Source organism: Pogoniulus pusillus, chromosome 6 (assembly GCF_015220805.1).
Source record: "Pogoniulus pusillus isolate bPogPus1 chromosome 6, bPogPus1.pri, whole genome shotgun sequence".
NCBI classification, from domain to species: domain Eukaryota; kingdom Metazoa; phylum Chordata; class Aves; order Piciformes; family Lybiidae; genus Pogoniulus; species Pogoniulus pusillus.
The window spans coordinates 42,086,118-42,106,615 of NC_087269.1; the positions used below are offsets into that span (position 1 = coordinate 42,086,118).

The window sequence follows — 20,498 nt, forward strand, 5'->3', positions numbered from 1 at the left end:
AGCCTTCTCTTCTCTAGGGTAAACACCCCCAGCTCCCTCAGCCTCTCCTCATAGGCTTTGTGTTCCAGGCCTTTCATCATCTTCACTGCCCTTCTCTGGACACACTCCAGAATGTATATCTTCTCAGCAGTCTGTAACCGCCATTATTCAGTGCTTTAATCCATTTGTTACATCCAAACAGATGTGCAAAATAAAGCCCCAGGAAAAGTCACCTTGCAGACATCCATTGTGGTCCCTGAGCAATAAACTGCAGAGGTGGGGCTTTCCCAAAGCACTCTGTGACACCTGTGGTCTCTCACCTCTATCTTTACCGGTGATCCGATGATCATTGTCTTTTCCTGGATGTTTTCATTGAACTCTGGAGAGTGGTCATTGACATCGAGCACAGTGATAAACACTTCAGCTAAGCTGTATTTCCCATCTGTGTCCTCTGCCTTCACATAGAAATTATACTTTGAGTTCACTTCAGCATCTAGGACAGCCCAGGGCTGGGTGTAAATTATACCTGTTGATGGGTGGATTAGGAACCTGGAAAAAAAGCAGGAAAAGAATGTCAGAGGTTTGTTGATTTGATGTGTGTTTACAGCCTGAGGTGGGCTCTGAGCTCTCAATGCTGTGCCCTAAGACTGGTACTCTTCACCTAACTTTCTCTGTCTCACATTCCCGAATAATTCACTTTGCCTATTCTTGTGAAGCAATTTTAGGCTTGAAAATGAGAGAACTATCAGTGTCTGCTGCTTTTGTTGTGCATTAACCAATTTAGCTGGATTTTCTGTTGAAGTCTTTCTCCTCAGGAATTGCTCAGTGTGATGGCCTTCTTCAATGTGATGGTTTGGGTGTCACCTGCCCCCCCCCCCCCCCATACACTTTGGAAATCACCCAGACTAGACTCAGCTGGCTCTGGAAATTTGAATGCAGCTTATATTTACAGCTGAGCTCAATATACAAGCAGATATTTACAGTCTATACAGTTATAGACAGAAATAGACAAGGTAAAAGGTAATACAGAAACACAACAGCCCTCCCAGAAACCTGAGTCCCCAGGAGGGGCTCCCAACTGCCCTTTCACTTTCTCCCACCCCTCTCAACCTTACCCCAGTCTCAAGGGAGAATGGAGGTTTGGCCAGGGGGTTAGGAAGCAAAGTGGATTAATTAGAGAGAAGGCAGAGAGGCTAAAGAGAGAAATGCAGCTCAGAGCTCCCAGGCAGAAGAAGTGCCTTATCTATGTTTGGATTCTTGTTCTTATACCTCTCAGCAAGACTATAAATGAAGTATATATCAGCACTATTTCTCTTTCACAGCCTGTGATCTAATCCTTCTCACCAAAACATTCTATCTAGGCTCAAACTAGCACATTCAAGAATGAGTTCTTTCTATTAAAACATTAAGGAACTGCCTATGTTTTTTCAGCTTTTAAGTACAGTGTATTAGATCATGTCCTGCATAAATTAGGACTGATTGATATCATCTCAATAGCTAAGGGAAGCGTGCTGCATATCATATTTAAGCTCTTCACTTCTCAGAATGAGTAAGAAAAACGTCTCTTCTCCAATCCCCCTAAGTGCACAGCAAATTATCTCCTCCAAAAATAATCACTTTTCCATAGACTGGCACTGCGATGGAGTGGGTGTTCAAATTTATCTGTAGCAAGTTCAATTCCACACATTTGCAATTACTGAGGCACTGTCAAAGGTGTCAGCCAAAAGCTTGGATTTATAAAGATCCCAACATGGTGTATTTTTAAAATGGACTGCCAGTGCAGGCTCCAAGCTGTAGGGTTTTTAACAGATGAAAGGTTTTATATACCCTTTAATTAATGTACAGGATAAGAAAATATTTTCTGTGTTCCAACTGTGAGTGCAATTCAGAATGATTATTGTAGGGGCACTTAATAATCCAAAATCTTCAGTTGTTTTCATTACCCTGTTAAATACAAATCGTGATGAAAGCCAAGACCTGGAGATGGAAAGAACTCTGCAAACTCCTGGTAGGAAACGGTGCCTGTGCCGAGTGTCTGCTTGGCATCCAACCCAGCCTACCCATGCAGGGTTAGGAAGGATAGAAGCACTGAGATGTGAAGCAATTCCAGCAGTGTACCCTACTCCCACTGGCAGTTTGGATGATGGATGGCCAGCATAATGGTTTTACCTCAAGTTAACACTGTTCTTCTTCCTCCAGCACAACCCATCTTTCTGCTAACACAATTCTATATCCACTGCTGAGGAGACAGAAAAAACATCATGCCTCTTAACCAGAGCTCTGAAATTTGCACCAAACTGTGTGTTCAGAAGATCTGGGCTAGGAAATCAATCTAGTCTTGCAGAGCCATGACATTCTGGCACAACAGAAATAAAAATAATCCTGTTTAAGTTGTTAAAAAAAAACCCAGACCTCTGCATGTTTTAATATCCTTGCTCAACAGCAAGAGAACTGACAGCATAACTCCAGTCAGAATACAGTTACACTCACATTTTCTTCTAAATACTTCATCAGCAACCTTCACAAGCTTCTTTGCACTAACTGCTACATTCTAAACCTAAGAAGTCTGCCTGCAGAACATGACCTTTGCCTGCTTGCCTCTATATAGTTAGCTGTTAGCTTAAAGACTTAGTGAAGAGCTCAAAATAATCCGTCTTGGAGATGCTCCCATATGTTTATCTTTCTGGCTACAGAAAAGGTTCACACCTTTAACATCTTGGATTTTGGACTTTGACTGTGTCTCCTAAACAGCTTTCACCTTAACAAGAAGGATTCAGCTTCAACTGACAGTGCATAATGTACAGAGAAAAATGGATTCTGGAGATGAGTGCCTGAAAAGTGAGTCTTGCAGACCTACAATGCCCAGAAGCTGCATGTTCCAGCAGCAATATCTGTGATGGCCAGCGGTGCTAGCCATGACTGGGAGCCCCAACATCTGGGCCAGGGCAACCGTTGGGATGGAATCAGTATGGGAGAAGCTAGTGCCTTAGGATGTTCTTGCTCCAGCACTGTCCCCAAACAGAGTGAGGCATCACTGCAAACTACAACTACCTGAAGGGAGGCTGTAGCCAGGTGGGGGTTGGTCTCTTCTCCCAGGCAACCAGCAACAGAACAAGGGGACAGAGTCTCAAGTTGTGCCAGGGGAAGTCTAGGCTGAATGTTAGGAGGAAGTTGTTGGCAGAGAGAGTGATTGGCATTGGAATGGGCTGCCCAGGGAGGTGGTGGAGTCACCGTCCCTGGAGGTGTTCAAGAAAAGCCTGGCTGAGGCATTTAGTGCCATGGTCTGATTGACTGGCTAGGGCTGCTGGGTGCTAGGTTAGACTGGATGATCTTGGAGGTCTCTTCCAACCTGGCTGATTCTATGATTCTATTTATACAAATATAAGAACAGGAGAAAGTGCAAAATACCTCCCCCCCCCCCCCCCAGAAATAACTTTTCACAACTAGACCAAAATCTCCTCTTTCTCCTCACTTTCCAAATGGTGATTGAACAGATCCTGTGTGTTGGTACTTAAGCCTCTTTGTAGCCTTATGGCTAAAATGCCATGGGTTCACGAATGACTGGTGTTTCTGTTGTTGCTTTTGCAGAACTCACAAAGAACATGGCACAAGTGCCCTTTTTTAGCAATTAAGCTTTGCATAGAGGTTATGTAACTTAGCAGTTTATTTGTTTTTACTTACAGATCTGCTCCTGTTCCGTAGATAGAATATTTGACTTCTCCCCAAAGCCCTGAATCTGGATCCGTAGCCTTAAGAAAAGAAAGTCACCTTTTATTAAATTGCAAAAAATTAACATTTCACTTTCAACAACAAGCTGTGCAAAGCTCCCCAAATTCCTTTCCCTCTTTTTGCCATCAGTTTCTTAGTGAAAAATTGTTGGATATAGTAATATTAATTTCACAGCTATTGGAATATTATACAGTGAAACATAAGAAAAGCCTGGATGAGGCATTTAGTGTCATGGTCTGGTTGACAGGATAGGGCTGCTGGGTGATAGGTTGGACTGGATGATCTTGGAGGTCTCTTCCAACCTGCTTGATTCTATGATTCTAAGGCATGGACAGGCGAGAGTGCATGAGTTCAGAATCATAGAATCATAGAATCAACCAGGTTGGAAGAGTCCTCCAAGATCATCCAGTCCAACCTATCACCCTGCCCTATCCAATCAACTAGACCATGGCACTAAGTGCCTCATCCAGTCTTTTCTTGAAGACCTCCAGGGACGGTGCCTCCACCACCTCCCTGGGCAGCCCATTCCAATGGGAAATCACTCTCTCTGTGAAGAACTTCTTCCTAATATCCAGCCTCCTAATATCCAGCCTATACCTACCCTGGCACAACTGAGAGAGGGTTGGAATGACCTTAGGGAGTGGTGTAACAAATGTAAACAAATGTAAGGCTGGAGTCTGTGGTTTTTGCCTATCTCTGCTGACAGAATTGCCAGACACAACATATGTGTTGTTGAGATGAAGAATGCCTATGCTAATTAGTGTGCAATCCTAACACAGTCCTAACACAAGTGTATGTAGCCAATTAGAGTCTAACATGATTTGTAACCTTCTTATGTAGCCTTCTGATAGAAAGTACATCAGCCCATGCTTGGGTGTGATAAACTGGAACTCGGTGGAATTTGCTTCTGTTAAGCTTTCTCCCCTTCTCCTGATGCCATGGTATCTCAGCCTGTGGCAGAACATCACCCAAACAAACGTGCTTCCCGAAAACGGCAACATCGAACAGAAGGAACTGCCACTGGCTGGCCAGGGGAGCTGCCAAGCTGCCGCCCATCCCCTGGCCGTGCTGGTGCCCAGAGGTACCAGAGGATACTGAGGTATCAGAGCCTCCAGCAGAGAGACGGCCACTAGATGGCTCCATCTGCTGACATTTAACACATCCTGCCCGAGGTGAAGCTGGTCTTGGGGACACCAACAGACTGCCGCCGCTCCGGCCGCCAGAATGACCGGTTACATATTATCGTATACATCTCAGACGAAAACATTTACTGTCTATAGAGTATTTTTAAAGCCTCAGCTTCTTTCATTCGAAGTAACACAGAACAACGGTTTCAATCTATTATAAGATAAATATATACATCTATCTTAGACAAAGCTATTTACTTTCTATAGAGTATTTTTAAAGCCTCAGCTTCTTTCATTCAGAATAACACATAACAACTGTTTCAATCTACTATATTAAACTGTTTCAATCTATTATATTATTAATTTTATATATATATCTTAGACAAAACCATTTACTTTCTATAGGGTATTTTTAAAGCCTCAGCTTCTTCCATTCAAAGTAACACAATGGTTTCAATCTATTATATAATTATATATATATATATATCTTAGACAAAAACATTTACTTTCTATAGAGTATTTTTAAAGCCTCAGCTTCTTTCATTCAAAGTAACACATAACAACTGTTTCAATCTATTATAATATATATATCTTAGACAAAATTATTTAGATTCCATAGAGTATTTTTAAAGCCTCAGCTTCTTTCATTCAAAGTAACACATAACAACTGTTTCAATCTATTATAATATATACATCTTAGACAAAATTATTTAGATTCCATAGAGTATTTTTAAAGCCTCAGCTTCTTTCATTCAGAGTAACACATAACAACTGTTTCAATCTATTATATTCAACTGTTTCCATCTATTATATTATTAATTTTATATATATATCTTAGACAAAACCATTTACTTTCTATAGGGTATTTTTAAAGCCTCAGCTTCTTTCATTCAGAGTAACACATAACAACTGTTTCAATCTATCATTATTAATTTTATATATATATATCTTAGACAAAACCATTTACTTTGTATAGAGTATTTTTAAAGCCTCAGCTTCTTTCATTCAAAGTAACATACAACAACTGTTTCAATCTATTATATAATTAGATAATTATATATATATTAGACAAAACCATTTACTTTCTATAGGGTATTTTTAAAGCCTCAGCTTCTTTCATTCAGAGTAACACATAACAACTGTTTCAATCTATTATATTAAACTGTTTCCATCTATTATATTATTAATTTTATATATATATCTTAGACAAAACCATTTACTTTCTATAGAGTATTTTTAAAGCCTCAGCTTCTTTCATTCAAAGTAACATACAACAACTGTTTCAATCTACTATATAATTAGATAATTATATATATATATATTAGACAAAAACATTTACTTTCTATAGAGTACTTTTAAAGCCTCAGCTTCTTTCATTCAAAGTAACACACAACAACTGTTTCAATCTATTATAATACATGTATCTTAGACAAAACCATTTACTTGCTATAGAGTATTTTTAAAGCCTCAGCTTCTTTCATTCAGAGTAACACATAACAGCTGTTTCAATCTATTATATTATTAATTTTATATATATCTTAGACAAAACCATTTACTTTGTATAGAGTATTTTTAAAGCCTCAGCTTCTTTCATTCAAGGAAACACATAACAAGTGTTTCAATCTATTATATCATTAGATAATTATATATATATCTATCTTAGACAAAACCATTTACTTTCTATAGAGTGTTTTTAAAGCCTCAACTTGTTTCATTTATTCAAATTAACACAAAACAACTGTTTCAATCTATTATAAGAAATATATATACATACCTATCTTAGACAAAGCTATTTACTTTATGTACTTTCACAGCCTCAGCTTGTTTAATCGATTCAAAGTAACACATAACAGTTTCAATCTATTATAAGATACATATATACCTACCTTAGACAAAACCATTAACTTTCTATAGAGTATTTTCATAGCCTCAGCTTGTTTCATCTATTCAAAGTAACACATAACAACTGTTTCCATCTATTATACACAATATTTCAGCTTTGTTTGTATTTTAATCACTGTTGTGACTTTTAGTAATGCAGATACTGCACTAGACTCTTGTTGGCTTCCTTTCTTAGCTCAGGATTAGGACAGCTATTGATTTGGTAGCAACTACTTCCGTAAGCTCCCTGATAGCTCTGAAGAGGTGTTCTATTGTATCCTACTGTCTGGTCATTAAAATCCATGACAGCAGTGGTTGATTCATTCATATTCCTATTTAAATATTTGAAACCTCTAACAGTGTCTTTGATTCCTTCGTGATTAAGATAACACACCTGCAGCCCTACTGATAGGTGTCTTTTGGTTCTTTGACCTGAGTTTGTCAGGCTGTCTCACTCCATAATTTTAACCTCAGTCTACTTTAGGACTGCCTAATTTTTTCCTAAACCATTTGCACACCTGGGACTATCTGCCAGAAGCACAGAAACATTCCAGTTGGAAAAGACCCTCAGAATTGCCATCCTGAATACTTGAGCTATCACAGTTTGTCAAGTGTATTTGTGAATTTGGGTCAAGCACTAAGCTAGCTGACAGCAGTGACAGTAAATTCCTCAGCTATGCTGTCCTGTGCACCTTGGCTCAGACTTCTGAAAACTTTAAAAACATAAATCATTTTTTGCTGTCCACCTCCTAATTTTTTTAAATTCCTCTACCTGCAGAGATGGTGATGTTTGGGAGTCTGTTTTTTTTCCTCTAATAACCTTTCCTTTATTGTTTATGTTCCACTACTGCTTTCATTCTTAGAATTTGCCTTCATCACTTTATTATTCCAATGACTAAATTTTCTTTCTTCCTTGCAGCCAGGCTGTGCTGGAAATCTCTGGCCACCTACATCCATCATCCTTAACCACCAAGCCCCACACGCCCAGCCACATTCTCACTTTGTGGCATGAAATGTTTCCTGTCCTAGCAGCTGCATTAAAAAGACACAGCTCACATCCATGGCTTGAAATGCTTCTCCAGCACACATGACCCTGACCTTCTTTCTATGAAAATGTGAGAGACTGGAAAACCTACAGGCAGCTTCTTCTCGCTGCGATTAGAGACTTATGGAGGGATCTTCCCTAGCTCTGAGCATTTCAGTGTTATAGTCTTGCCTTCATTAATTGTCTAATTATGCATTTAGTAGCCAGATTCCTCCCAGGAGGAGGAGGAGACTAATACCTACTAAGCAACCATCTTGTTTGCTTTTCATTTATTCTTAAGTGAGCAAATCCAATAAATCCAACTCCATTTAGTCATAACTGAATCTTCCTGCTGGACACTGATTGGACTGGGGCTAAGTACTCAGAGATCATGTAATTTGTCTAAAAAGCAGGTGGCCTTTGGTTAAAAAAAAACAGTGTACATTTGTTGTTCTGAAAAATGATTGCCTACAACTTCATTTTTTAAGTAGTATCTTTTTTTCTTTGGTTGATTCTGGAAAGGAGTTGGAGTTCAGTCCAGGATCTAAACAGTGCGTAAGATTTGATACTTGCCTCTGCCCACTGTTTCTAAGGCATCTGAACTGTAGAAAGGAGGGCATTTCATGAGATGAGTGAAACTTACTGTAACAGCCACTACGTTTGAGCCCCCTGGCGAGTTCTCAGGGATCCTGGCAATGTAGTAGTCAGAGGAGAACTTTGGGACATTGTCATTGGTATCCAGCAAGTGTATCACTACATCAGCTGTCGAGCTGAACTTCTCCGGTGTGTTCACCTCTATTGCAAGAAGCTAGGAAGAGAAAACCAGGGAATTATTACAAAATACCTACTACTCCCTCTTAAAGCAGCTTCTTTCCACTACTCATGACACACTGGTGCATTTTAGCCTGGTTGGACCAGACAGCTCAAAACCAGGGAGATGATGAGCTGTGGTAGGTTTGTTTGTGCAGGCTTGTAATGCGCAATCAAGCTGTGGATAGAGGACTTAATATCTGCATATACATATTAGAATTCATGTGACAGATGTGATTGGTCATAACTAAGCAACACAGCTTGAAAAGCTGTTACAGAAGCAAGTAAACACCCATGCCTGGGCTAAGTTCTCCTAGAGCTTAGAGAAACATAAACAGTAATCATGTAAATTGAGTCATGGTCATTTGCAGAGGAAGTATAAACACTTAATCAGGGCAATAAACTGCGCCAAAGAGAGCAAAGACATGAGAGAATTGGTACCCTGGGGATGTTTGGAAGCATCACTTCCCCATCCCAAATGCATGACTTTCAGGGATCAGGCAGAATCCCATTTCACAAAGTCAGTGAGATCTCCCATGACCAGACTTCTTGGGACTCTGCCTTCAGTGCCAGATGCTGATTGGGATTTATCAAGTACCTGCTGGGACTTTAAACTGCCTCACTGTCTCTGAGGAAGAACAGAGAGCTCTGGCATAACACAGTCTCATAACTGCTTATCTGAAAGGGCAAGCAGCCATAAACAGCAAGACTGGGGATGAGGAGAAGCCAGCAGCATGGATGTTCTGGAAGCCTGTCAGCAGAGCTTAACATTATCGCATGTCTATCTCATCCCTCAGCTAAAGGGTGGCACTGAAGTGGCATCAAGTTGCCCCTTAATGCACAGCTAATGAATGCAGGAAAGAGCAGCCACCACAGAGAAGGAAGAGGATTACCCAAGTATCTGGTGTGTGACAGTTCTTCACAGGCAGCAGGGAGCTCTCACATCACTGTATGGGAGCAGACCTGAGCAAGTATTTGTTCAGTCACCTCAGGCAAGCTCTTTTCCACAGGACTTCATCTACTTAGCAACAGATGTTTTCTCTCTCAGTCTAACACAAAATAGCAGCTAAGTTTCTACTGTGTCTCTGCTCCTCTGTAGGTTAGGAGAACATTAGTAGGAAGCCTGAGCTGGTAAAGCAGCAAGCCTATTGTTCAGGTGGTGTGCAACTGAGCAAGAAATAGCAGTTTCAACAACAGGTACTAAGATACACATGCCCTTTACAAACTGGCCTAGGCATCTGGTCTTTAATGGCACTAGGACATCGGTTTTGGTCTCCATAGGGCCTGAACCTAAATGCCTAACATAATGAGCAAGCTCAATCATTTAGTTCTAGTGCCTGAGCAGACACCTAGTTAACACAAGGCAGTAGAAACCTACTGTAGACAGCATGTCACTAACAGACCAGTGAGCAGGACATTTAACTGAGGTATCAGAGGCTCAGCTGAGAAAAATCTAGCTAGTTGAGTAGTAGACATGTTCCAGGAGCTCCACCAAAAAGCGTTGAGTGCCTAGGAGAGATTCGAGTTCTGGAAGGTGGAGCAGGGCTGCCACAGAGTCTCCTGTTCTGTCAGTGCAGCACCTTGCTGAGCCTGAGGGCTGTAGGAACTCATCCTTCTTGTGGCACTTGCCAGGCACTCGGCCTCTCCCCCACCCTGTCAGAGCTCCCCGTGGAACAGGTGGTGCATGATGCAACTCCATGGGGCACATACTCACTTCAAGTCCCTGCTCTGCTCAGTTCAAAGAAATTTAAATCACCTAGAGATGACAGTGTTAGGGAAGTTTAAGTAGACAAGGAAAAGGCTTAGTATCATCTCCTGGAGCTGTTCCTGCTAGGTGAACATTAGTAATGGTTGGAAATTAACAGTGAAGGAGTTCTTGGAAGAAAATCACTCTTGAAGGATTACTTGTAACTACTACAGGAGGTATGTCCCCTACAAGGAGACTGTGGTCATTGGCTCTCTGTGATAGCTTTTGTGCTTGGGAGTCTGTGCTGCGGCCAGCGTGACACCGTGCTGAGACTGCACCACATCTGCCTTCTGCACCTGAAGGTCCTGCCTAGACATATACACAGATCATGCAGAAGAAGCCAGGAGAACAAGGTCAGAGATTGTCTGTGTCCTTTGCCCAGAAGCCGGGAAGATTGAAGCCTCAACGTCCAACAAGACAGAGTCCCCTGAAAGCATTTGGGCACTGTCTGCACTGTGGCTAGCCCCCAGGAGGGTAATAACAATAATTAGTGAGTAAATGCTTAAATGCCTCTTTGTAATTCTCTACTGCCTTCTGCCATAGAGCAGGAAGAGCTCCTTGAGCCCAGCTACTGGGCAAGCAGCATATTGACCACAAGCAGTGTTTGACTGTGGGAACCTTCTCTTGCAGTTCAATTAATGTTTGTATATTTTGCTGGTTATTACTAGATGTAGATATTATCCATAGAATGTTTCCATGACATGTAAGAACTGAATTATTATCAAAATGAGTGGTTGGGGGTGGTGAGAGTTCTGAGTAGCAACATTCATAAAGAATAGTCATTTGGGGAAAATATCCATCTCACACCAATTAATTTCCCCTCCCCAACAAAACCCCATTGGAAACAGCTTCTCAAAGTTGCTGTGGATAAATGTTAAATAGCAATAAGAATATACCTATCCAAAATTCTAACCAGAACGACTGCATTGGCAACTAAAACTGTGCAGGAAGCAATTTGAACTTTTCAGGGAAATGCAGGCAGCAGTGAGGTCTTTGCTGGCATAAATTACTGCCATATCATCCAGCTGCACCTTCTCCATTTGGAATCTAAGCTAAAGGTTCTGCATTTTCAGTAGAGCCTTGTGGCCTTTCTCCACTAAAAAAAAAGATGTGAATAGCTGCTGTAGCTAAAAAAAATTCATTTTTCCCTGGTAATTAATTCTTGTGGTGGTCATGATAATCACATGAAATGCTTTGATTTCTATTAGTATTCATGAAGAGTTCAAATGTAACTTCTTTATTGGGCTTTACCTGAATAACTGTGTGCTTATTATAATTAGTTTTAGAAGCACTTTACAGGCCTTTCAGAATCTTCCATTTTAATAATGGTTCCCATATTTTTGACAGCAATGCAATTTTTGAAACTCAAAATGACATCACAAGAAGAGACATGAAGCATGCTGCTGTGAAACACAGTATCACAGTATCATCAAGGTTGGAAGAGACCTCACAGATCATCAAGTCCAACCCTTTACCACAGAGCTCAAGGCTAGACCATGGCACCAAGTGCCACGTCCAATCCTGCCTTGAACAGTCCCAGGGACGGCGACTCCACCACCTCCCCGGGCAGCCCATTCCAGTGTCCAATGACTCTCTCAGTGAAGAACTTTCTCCTCACCTCCAGCCTAAATCTCCCCTGGTGCAGCCTGAGGCTGTGTCCTCTTGTTCTGGTGCTGGCCACCTGAGAGAAGAGAGCAACCTCCTCCTGGCCACAACCTCCCCTCAGGTAGTTGTAGACAGCAATAAGGTCTCCCCTGAGCCTCCTCTTCTCCAGGCTAACCAATCCCAGCTCCCTCAGCCTCTCCTCGTAGGGCTGTGCTCAAGGCCTCTCCCCAGCCTCGTCGCCCTTCTCTGGACATGCTCAAGCATCTCAATGTCCCTCCTAAACTGGGGGGCCCAGAACTGAACACAGTACTCAAGGTGTGGTCTAACCAGTGCAGAGTACAGGGCAGAATGACCTCCCTGCTCCTGCTGACCACACCATTCCTGATGCAGGCCAGGATGCCACTGGCTCTCTTGGCCACCTGGGCACACTGCTGGCTCATGTTCAGGCGGGTATCAATCAGCACCCCCAGATCCCTCTCTGTCTGGCTGCTCTCCAGCCACTCCAACCCCAGCCTGTATCTCTGCATGGGGTTGTTGTGGCCAAAGTGCAGCACCCTGCACTTGGAGCTATTGAACCCCATCCCCTTGGACCCTGCCCATCTGTCCAGGTGGTCAAGGTCCTGCTGCAGAGCCCTTCTGCCCTCCAACTCAGTCACTTCTGCCCCCAGCTTGGTGTCATCTGCAAACACGCTAAGGACAAAGCAAATCATGTAGCAAGGGCAAGAACAAAATCCAGAAATTTGCCTCTAGAGCATGGAAAAAAATGCCACTCTCAGTGCAAAAGTCAGAACTTGTCTATGTTAACACCCAGATAGATAGTTTTGGTAACTTTTCAGTTATTAATATTTAAATGATTAACAGGCTGTGCCTGCACTGTTGTTTGCAATCAGAACTGAACCAGCTATACTCATGTTCAGAGGCAGCTGAGACAAAACCAGACTACTTATCTCGATCACGAGTCAGTGAATGTATCATGGAAGGGGATAATCATAGAATCAACCAGGTTGGAAGAGACCTCCAAGATCATCCAGTCCAACCTATCACCCAGCCCTAACCAATCAACTAGACCATGGCACTAAGTGCCTCATCCAGTCTTTTCTTGAAGACCCCCAAGGACGGTGCCTCCACCACCTCCCTGGGCAGCCCATTCCAATGGGAAATCACTCTCTCTAATGCAAGGGTCCATCTTTTGCATGAAAGCTGGTTCTTGTTTGGCTGCCTTACAGCATGAGTGAGATAGCCTCAGGGCAGCCTGCAAAAGGCTATACAGACAGAGACACTGACAAAGGCTGTGAGCAATTTGGGGAAATCATCTTTCAGTCAGCTGGAATCTCCAGCCTGCCAGCAGTCAAAAGCATGATCATGAACCAAATTACTTAGGACTAAGCAGGTAAAGCTCTGACTCCAGAGAAATTAGGATTTCATTCTGCAAAATTACGATTGTAAGAGCACAAATAACGCCCTTAGGCTTCAGTCTAGACTGACTCTTGAGTCACCAACGTGTGCAGCTTCCACAGAGAGGTAATACTCACTGTTTTTCACTGACTGGACATAATTAGACCACAGATGCATCTGCTAAGCCTTTGAAATCTGATGAGCCAGCAGCAGAAATTACACAGAATACAATGTCACTGACAATGCATCAGACAGTTCCAGGTGAATTAAGAAGCTAAACCCCAGCACGTACATAAGCCACTGTATGTACATCATATACAGAGGCAAGGAGAACTCAGAAAGTACCTTGAAGGTTAACACCTTGAATTTTTCATAGTCAATAGCAGCAGAATTTTCCACTATTATTGTAACCTGAGCCTCATTCAGGACAGTTTGGGGAACCACTCTGAAGATGCCACCAGGTCCAACAAGACGGAGGTTGAATTTAGCATTGGCTCCCTGTGAATAAAAGCAGATATGGCATTGTTTTCAGTCAGCTATGCATTTCTTACAGACTAGATTGGCTTTGTTTCTTCACACTGTATAAAATTAGAATGCTTAGAGCCCTCTGCTCTCCATCCTCCTGGGCAAGAGACTGCTAAGAAGCTTAGTTTTATAATCCCTTCAGCCCTGGTCACAAGATGGACACAGCTTTTCTTTAAATAGATTTGTAAGCTTGGTTATTCCTTCAGTCATCATGGGAAAACCCTGCAGTAGGACTGGCTAAGAGAGAGACTTCTGTGGCAATATTGATGCATGAAGTCTTTAGTTTCATGCCACACACTGTGGGCTAGTGCAGGTGACAAAGATCACACCAGCTGCACAGTGGCAGGCAAGTGCTGCTTTCTCTTGGCTCCTGCCAGGGAAAGACAACCAAACTGCCTGAGTCAGGACAAAACCCTCAAACCCCCATTCTGTGTCCTAAAAGCTCACAGCCTGGGATGATCATGCAATTTCCAAAAGACAGGTTTACACTGTCTGGATTAAGCTAGCCCACAGTTATAGCCACTAAATCTTTTGGAAGTTAGTGTTCTTGGGGGGTTAGAGGGGATCCACCTGTGCAGACTAAAATCTGACAGACATTTGACAGCTCCAGGTGAAGTGAGAAGCCAAATACTATAATACAGATAAATCTTCTAGCCAGTGAGGACACAGAAAACAGCAGTACCTACTTCTATGCAAATAGGGAAGAGTGAGCCAGAGCTGGCTGGCCAGACTTATTCTTTTCAAGCTAAATGGAGTATGGAAGAGAAAAGACATACAGGGGAAGGGAGAAACTGAGCTAAGCCCACGTCACCAACTATCTGAGCTCACGAATTTCTCGAACAATGTGATGTTTGCACTGTGGCAAACCAGCCAAATTACCTGCCTGGCTGGTGCCATATTCTCTTTGAGATGAAGAATTTCTAACAAACATGATAGCTCTACTTTCATCTCTGTTCCTGGAGGGCTTGTTAGGAGCAGCTCTTGCCACAACCATAGCTCATATCATGAGGAAGAGTATTCAGCGGTAGTTGCCCAAGGATCACAGAATGGTCTTGGATTTTGGTTTGGTCATATAAAGCCTCACAGCTATGGAGACGACAATAGGCCCTCTTTTGCTGGGTAGCAAAAGCCAAACACACAAAGACATTGCTGCTGGGATATGGAAAATAGTGCTGATGGGAAAAGTAAACCATCTGGCCAGCTCCTCTGCACTCAGCACTGTACATGGCTGGAGGGATGGTGGCATGGGGCAGGGAGACAGCTGTCTCCCTCCAAAAGCTAAGTGGTTTCTGACAGTGATGTCCACAGCACATCTCCTTGGAGCAAGTCATGCTGCTGCATGTCTTCAAGTGGACAGTCATGGGACACAGGAATGACTGAAGAAACGAGAGCTCTGAGCCCTAAGCTGTGTCTGTCAAGTGAAGAGGGCTGGGGGAGATATTTCTCCATTATGTTCTTGCAAGTAATCCATCGCACTGTAGTCCTAAGACAGACCTTGCCCATAGCTTCCTCCTCCTTATCTGATACCATTCACTCCCCCAGAAGTCACCAGTGGCTGTGACAGAAACAGACATATGTTTATAATTTTCTTCTCCATATAATTCTCTTGAACTGAAGGGTAGATATTGCATTTTATGTCTTAAAAGAGGAGCATCCCAACCCCCGTGGAGTGGTATTGTAATGATGTACTAGGAAGCCTTTTGAGAAATCTATATAGTGTATTTAGCAATGCTTTCTGCTTATTTTATAGCCTAACTTGCAGCCTGAGTATTTTGTCAGCCTACATATACTACATATATATATAGTCTCTCAATAGAAGACTGTATATATATAGTCTCTCAATAGAAGAGCTGGGTTTTGCTTCTTTCCTTCTGCAGCAACATTCCCTGTGACAATAGCAGGCTAGATGGAGTGCTGTTTTGAAAGAAGTCATTTATCTGCTTGCTGCAAAGCAGCAGGAGGGAGGGGTAAGAAACCAGTGGGTTTGATAGAGTACAATACACTCAAAGCAGCACAATGCTGAGCTCTTACATACAGAGTTATATAAGAGCACTCTTTCCAATAGTAATACAGTTCTCAGATGCATTAAGAGTTTTCTCTTGTCACTGCCTTACCCCAGGCTAATTCAAATGGATGATGCTATTCATACAGTATTTAGCTTAGGCATCCCTATAGCAACTATTACCATAGTATCTATGGGCCTCACAGGTCAGTTAGATCATTGAGATCCATGGACTCTTCCTTCTGTTTTTTCTTTTTTTGGTCTGGGGTTAGAGTCAGTTTGGCTCTGGCATAATTTAAGGTTACCTAAAAATAAGACTCCAGTGGGAATAGTTTATCAAAGCATGCACTGCAGACTCTGGCTGTAACAAGGGTCAGAAGGGAAACATACTGTAATAAAATCAATGTAAGGCTATGGACCGTATTGTTTCCAGCAGGGATTGAGAAGATGCAGACAGCAATTGCACTTGAAGTTACCAAATTGACTGGAAACTAAGTAAGCCTCCAAAGGGAGCACATTCTTGGACATTACACCGACAACAACTGAATGAAACAGTAATTAGGAGAAGTTCACAAGGATTGTTCGACTGTAATCACCATGAGAACTGTGTGGCAGCTTTGGGATGACCTCTCTCAATGACACAACAATGTATTACAGAATATGCATGCTTCTGGACCAAACTCTCTGTGGTAATAGACCCTACAAATAATGTGTCTGCCTCAGGCACTGGGGGAACGTACATGAAAGAGCTGAGTTCTTAAAATGACATTTCCTCACCTGACAGCTCCTTTTAGTCTTTCACAGTATCACAGTATCATCAGGGCTGGAAGAGACCTCATAGATCATCAAGTCCAACCCTTTACCACAGAGCTCAAGGCCAGACCATGGCACCAAGTGCCACGTCCAATCCTGCCTTGAACAGCCCCAGGGACGGCGACTCCACCACCTCCCCGGGCAGCCCATTCCAGTGTCCAATGACTCTCTCAGGGAAGAACTTTCTCCTCACCTCCTGCCTAAATCTCCCCTGGTGCAGCCTGAGGCTGTGTCCTCTTGTTCTGGTGCTGGCCACCTGAGGGAAGAGAGCAACCTCCTCCTGGCCACAACCACCCCTCAGGTAGTTGTAGACAGCAATAAGGTCACCCCTGAGCCTCCTCTTCTCCAGGCTAACCAATCCCAGCTCCCTCAGCCTCTCCTTGTAGGGCTGTGCTCAAGGCCTCTCCCCAGCCTCATCGCCCTTCTCTGGACACGCTCAAGCATCTCAATGTCCCTCATAAACTGGGGGGCCCAGAACTGAACACAGTACTCAAGGTGTTGTCTAACCAGTGCAGAGTACAGGGGCAGAATGACCTCCCTGCTCCTGCTGACCACACCATTCCTGATGCAGGCCAGGATGCCACTGGCTCTCTTGGCCACCTGGGCACACTGCTGGCTCATGTTCAGGCGGGTATCAATCAGCACCCCCAGATCCCTCTCTGTCTGGCTGCTCTGCAGCCACTCCAACCCCAGCCTGTATCTCTGCATGGGGTTGCTGTGGCCAAAGTGCAGCACCCTGCACTTGGAGCTATTGAACCCCATCCCCTTGGACTCTGCCCATCTGTCCAGGCGGTCAAGGTCCTGCTGCAGAGCCCTTCTGCCCTCCAACCCAGCCACATCTGCCCCCAGCTTAGTGTCATCTGCAAACTTGCTGATGACTGATTCCATGCCCTCATCCAGATCATCTATGAAGATGTTAAAGAGGATGGGGCCCAGCACTGATCCCTGGGGCACACCACTAGTGACAGCCACCAGCTGGATGTGGCACCATTCACCACCACTCTCTGGGTCCGGCCCTCCAGCCAGTTCCTAACCCAGCACAGAGTGATGCCATCCAAGCAACTTTCGATGAATTGAATGCCCACAGAGTTTTCATTTACCTGATCCGAATCATTGACTGTAATCTTCAGTCCCCTCAGGATTTCCCCTTCTGGGGGGTGCTCATACATGGTCAGTTCAAACTTGTTCTGGGGGCCGTTTTCTCCGTAGAACGTGGGTGGATGGTTGTTGAGGTCGACCACCCGTATGGTCACCACGGCGAAAGCATACACCGAGCTGTCAGCTTCCTCACTGACCTCTGATGCCTGCATAAGGCAAGAGGTGGAGAACAGAATGATGAAGGTATATTCTTCTTTCTTCAGTTCCATGTTCTGCATGTACAAGTTACCCTAACTTGCCTGGAGATTCACGACCTTATATCTCTCTAGAAATCTCAGCCCATTTCGCACTGAAGTTTATGACGATTAGAAGATTGTGGAAATAAACCACTTCCAATACAGCCCCAGTGACAAAGTTCTCCTCCTCATTTTGTGAGCTTAGTTTTCACCCTAGGTGAAAACAGTTCTCTAAAGACAAATAATCTAATAGAGGCAAGATAATTTCTTGCCTAAAGCATTGACAGAATAGAAAAAGAAGACAACCTTCACATTTGCTGTGGTACCACAGGCAGTAGATTCTCACACTGCTGCAAGGACTGCAGCCTTGAGAAACCATGAGAAAAAATATACTTTTGGTGTTTAGGCAAGTATTTGGAGAAGAAAAAATGAACATTTTGATATTTAGCCTCTTGATTTATAATTCAGTTCTGCTGTCTAGATGAGTTTGATTTAAACTGGATACAGTCAGGGCAGACAAGCAAACCTAGCTGGCATTTTTAAAACTGAAAGATCGACTTGTCTGAGTTTTAACAATTCCAACATGGAATTTGATTCACTGGATTGAACATAAAATGTTTCCTGTGTCAGGAGAGAATCTCTGGCTGCTGTTTTCATAACAGAACAGCTATCTCTAAGATGCTTTTGTTTGCTCAAAGGGCTCAAAATCAAAGGCACTGCTAAATTTCTGCTAGTCTGGTAACTGAGGTGCCTGTCACTACCGATGCTGGGTAACACAACATCCTCTCGGTCTGCCATGCAGATTTTGTAGCCTGCACAAGATTCAGGTCACCACAGATGTAATTAGGAGATCAGAAAAGCTTGCAGGGGCTTAGCTAATCCTGTAAAGGGGAGGCTCTAGCAGACTGCAGTAAATCAGAGATTAGGGGAAGAAATGGTGCCCATGTTTAAGTCACACAGTGGGAATTCTACCATCTTCCAGGTTCAGAATCTGCTTGAGCCTACTAGCAAACAAGTGTCCTTGAGGATGCTACATTGGTTCTGGCAGCATGTAAGGCCTTAAAGCTGCCTTTAGACACTATTGTCCTTACCATGACAAATTCTTGTGGTTGTAATACACATTTGCTGAAGAAAAAATATTGTAGTATGCACAATTTAAGTCCACAGTTTTAAACTCTTGGTCTTTAGAAACTGCTCAAAGTAATGCAGCCTGTCACACTGATACTGCTTATCAAGGCATTAGCATGCATCTGTATGTGGCTGATCGACACTTCAGGACTTGACAGTGGTAAGATATCACATGAGCTGTCTCAGTCCTACTACAAATAGATTTGACAGTTACCTAACTCATCACATTCAGTTTGCAAGGCATTAATTCCCAGTTCATCAACAAAACCTGAAAACACAGAGAACAGTAAAGGATGTTGATTCTCTAGACTCAGACCTGAAATTAGGACAAGATAGTTGATTTCAAAGAAGTAATCTGAGACATGAAATATGCCAAGGAACAAAAGCACTCTAGATTTGGCACTCTGCTCAAACATAGGAGGTAGTGCCTAAAACAGGTAAAGTCACCTATAAACTGAGCTGGTTTAGACAATCATGCCTAGCCATGGCATTAAGGGCAAACTGTGCTAGTTTGAAGCTAGCTAGAATGTTTTGCTGAGAAGGGTTAGATTACAGGCTGTGAAAGACAAACAATGGTGATGTCTACTTCACTCATAGGCTTGCTGAGAGGTATAAGAACAAAAATCCAAACATAGCTAAGGGAGTCACACTTCTTCTGCCTGGGAGCTCCGAGCTGCATTTTCCTCTCTAGCCTCTCTGATTAATCCACTTTGCTTCCTAACCCCCTGGCCAAATCTCCATTCTTCCTTGGGACTGGGTAAGGTTGAGAGGGGTGGGAGAAGGTGGAAGGGTGGTTGGGAGCCCTTCCTGGGGACTCAGGTTTCTGGGAGGGCTGTTGTGTTTCTATCTTACCTTTTACTTTGTCTATTTCTGTCTATAACTCTATCTACTGTAAATATCTGCTTGGATATTGAGCTCAGCTGCAAAGAATAAACTTCATTCAAATTTCCACGGCCAGCTGAGTCTAGTCTGGGTGATTTCCAAGGTGTGGGTGGGCAGGTAACACCCAAACCATCACAACAAACCAAGTCCTGACATGGCCACAGAACATACCTGAACTTTCAGTTCATACACTTCTTTCTTGAGCTGATTTGGGTTTTTTATAACAGAAATGGCTCCAGTTGTGTTGCTGATTTCAAAGGAACCTTCACTTCCTGCAGTAAAACCAAGATGCTCCAGTTACATGCTGTATTTCCTTTCTCTGAACAAGCATAAGCAATTAACCATACATTTCACTAAGCATATCTTAGTTCACATCTGTATCCATATCTATTAGCAGATTGGAAGTCACTTCTGAAAAATGAACCATTGGTATGCCTGGTCACAGTGAGGTAAAAACACAGATGAAGACCAAAGTGGGTTTCCTCCCCTAGGAATGGCACTGTGAAGCTCTGCCACC

General features: G+C 43.0%; 1 protein-coding gene across 1 annotated transcript in view; it reads right to left on the reverse strand.

Annotated features, from left to right (window-relative positions):
* Positions 1 to 20,498, reverse strand: part of CDHR1 (cadherin related family member 1) — a 58,943-nt gene that overhangs the window by 11,282 nt on the left and 27,163 nt on the right. Inside the window, exons 11-16 of the mRNA XM_064145580.1 lie at positions 20,153 to 20,253; positions 17,738 to 17,941; positions 13,643 to 13,795; positions 8,384 to 8,548; positions 3,661 to 3,728; positions 300 to 528 (exon numbers count right to left, since the gene is read on the reverse strand). Of these exons, the coding sequence (XP_064001650.1) occupies positions 300 to 528; positions 3,661 to 3,728; positions 8,384 to 8,548; positions 13,643 to 13,795; positions 17,738 to 17,941; positions 20,153 to 20,253 (920 nt within the window). The remainder of the gene's footprint in view (positions 1 to 299; positions 529 to 3,660; positions 3,729 to 8,383; positions 8,549 to 13,642; positions 13,796 to 17,737; positions 17,942 to 20,152; positions 20,254 to 20,498) is intronic.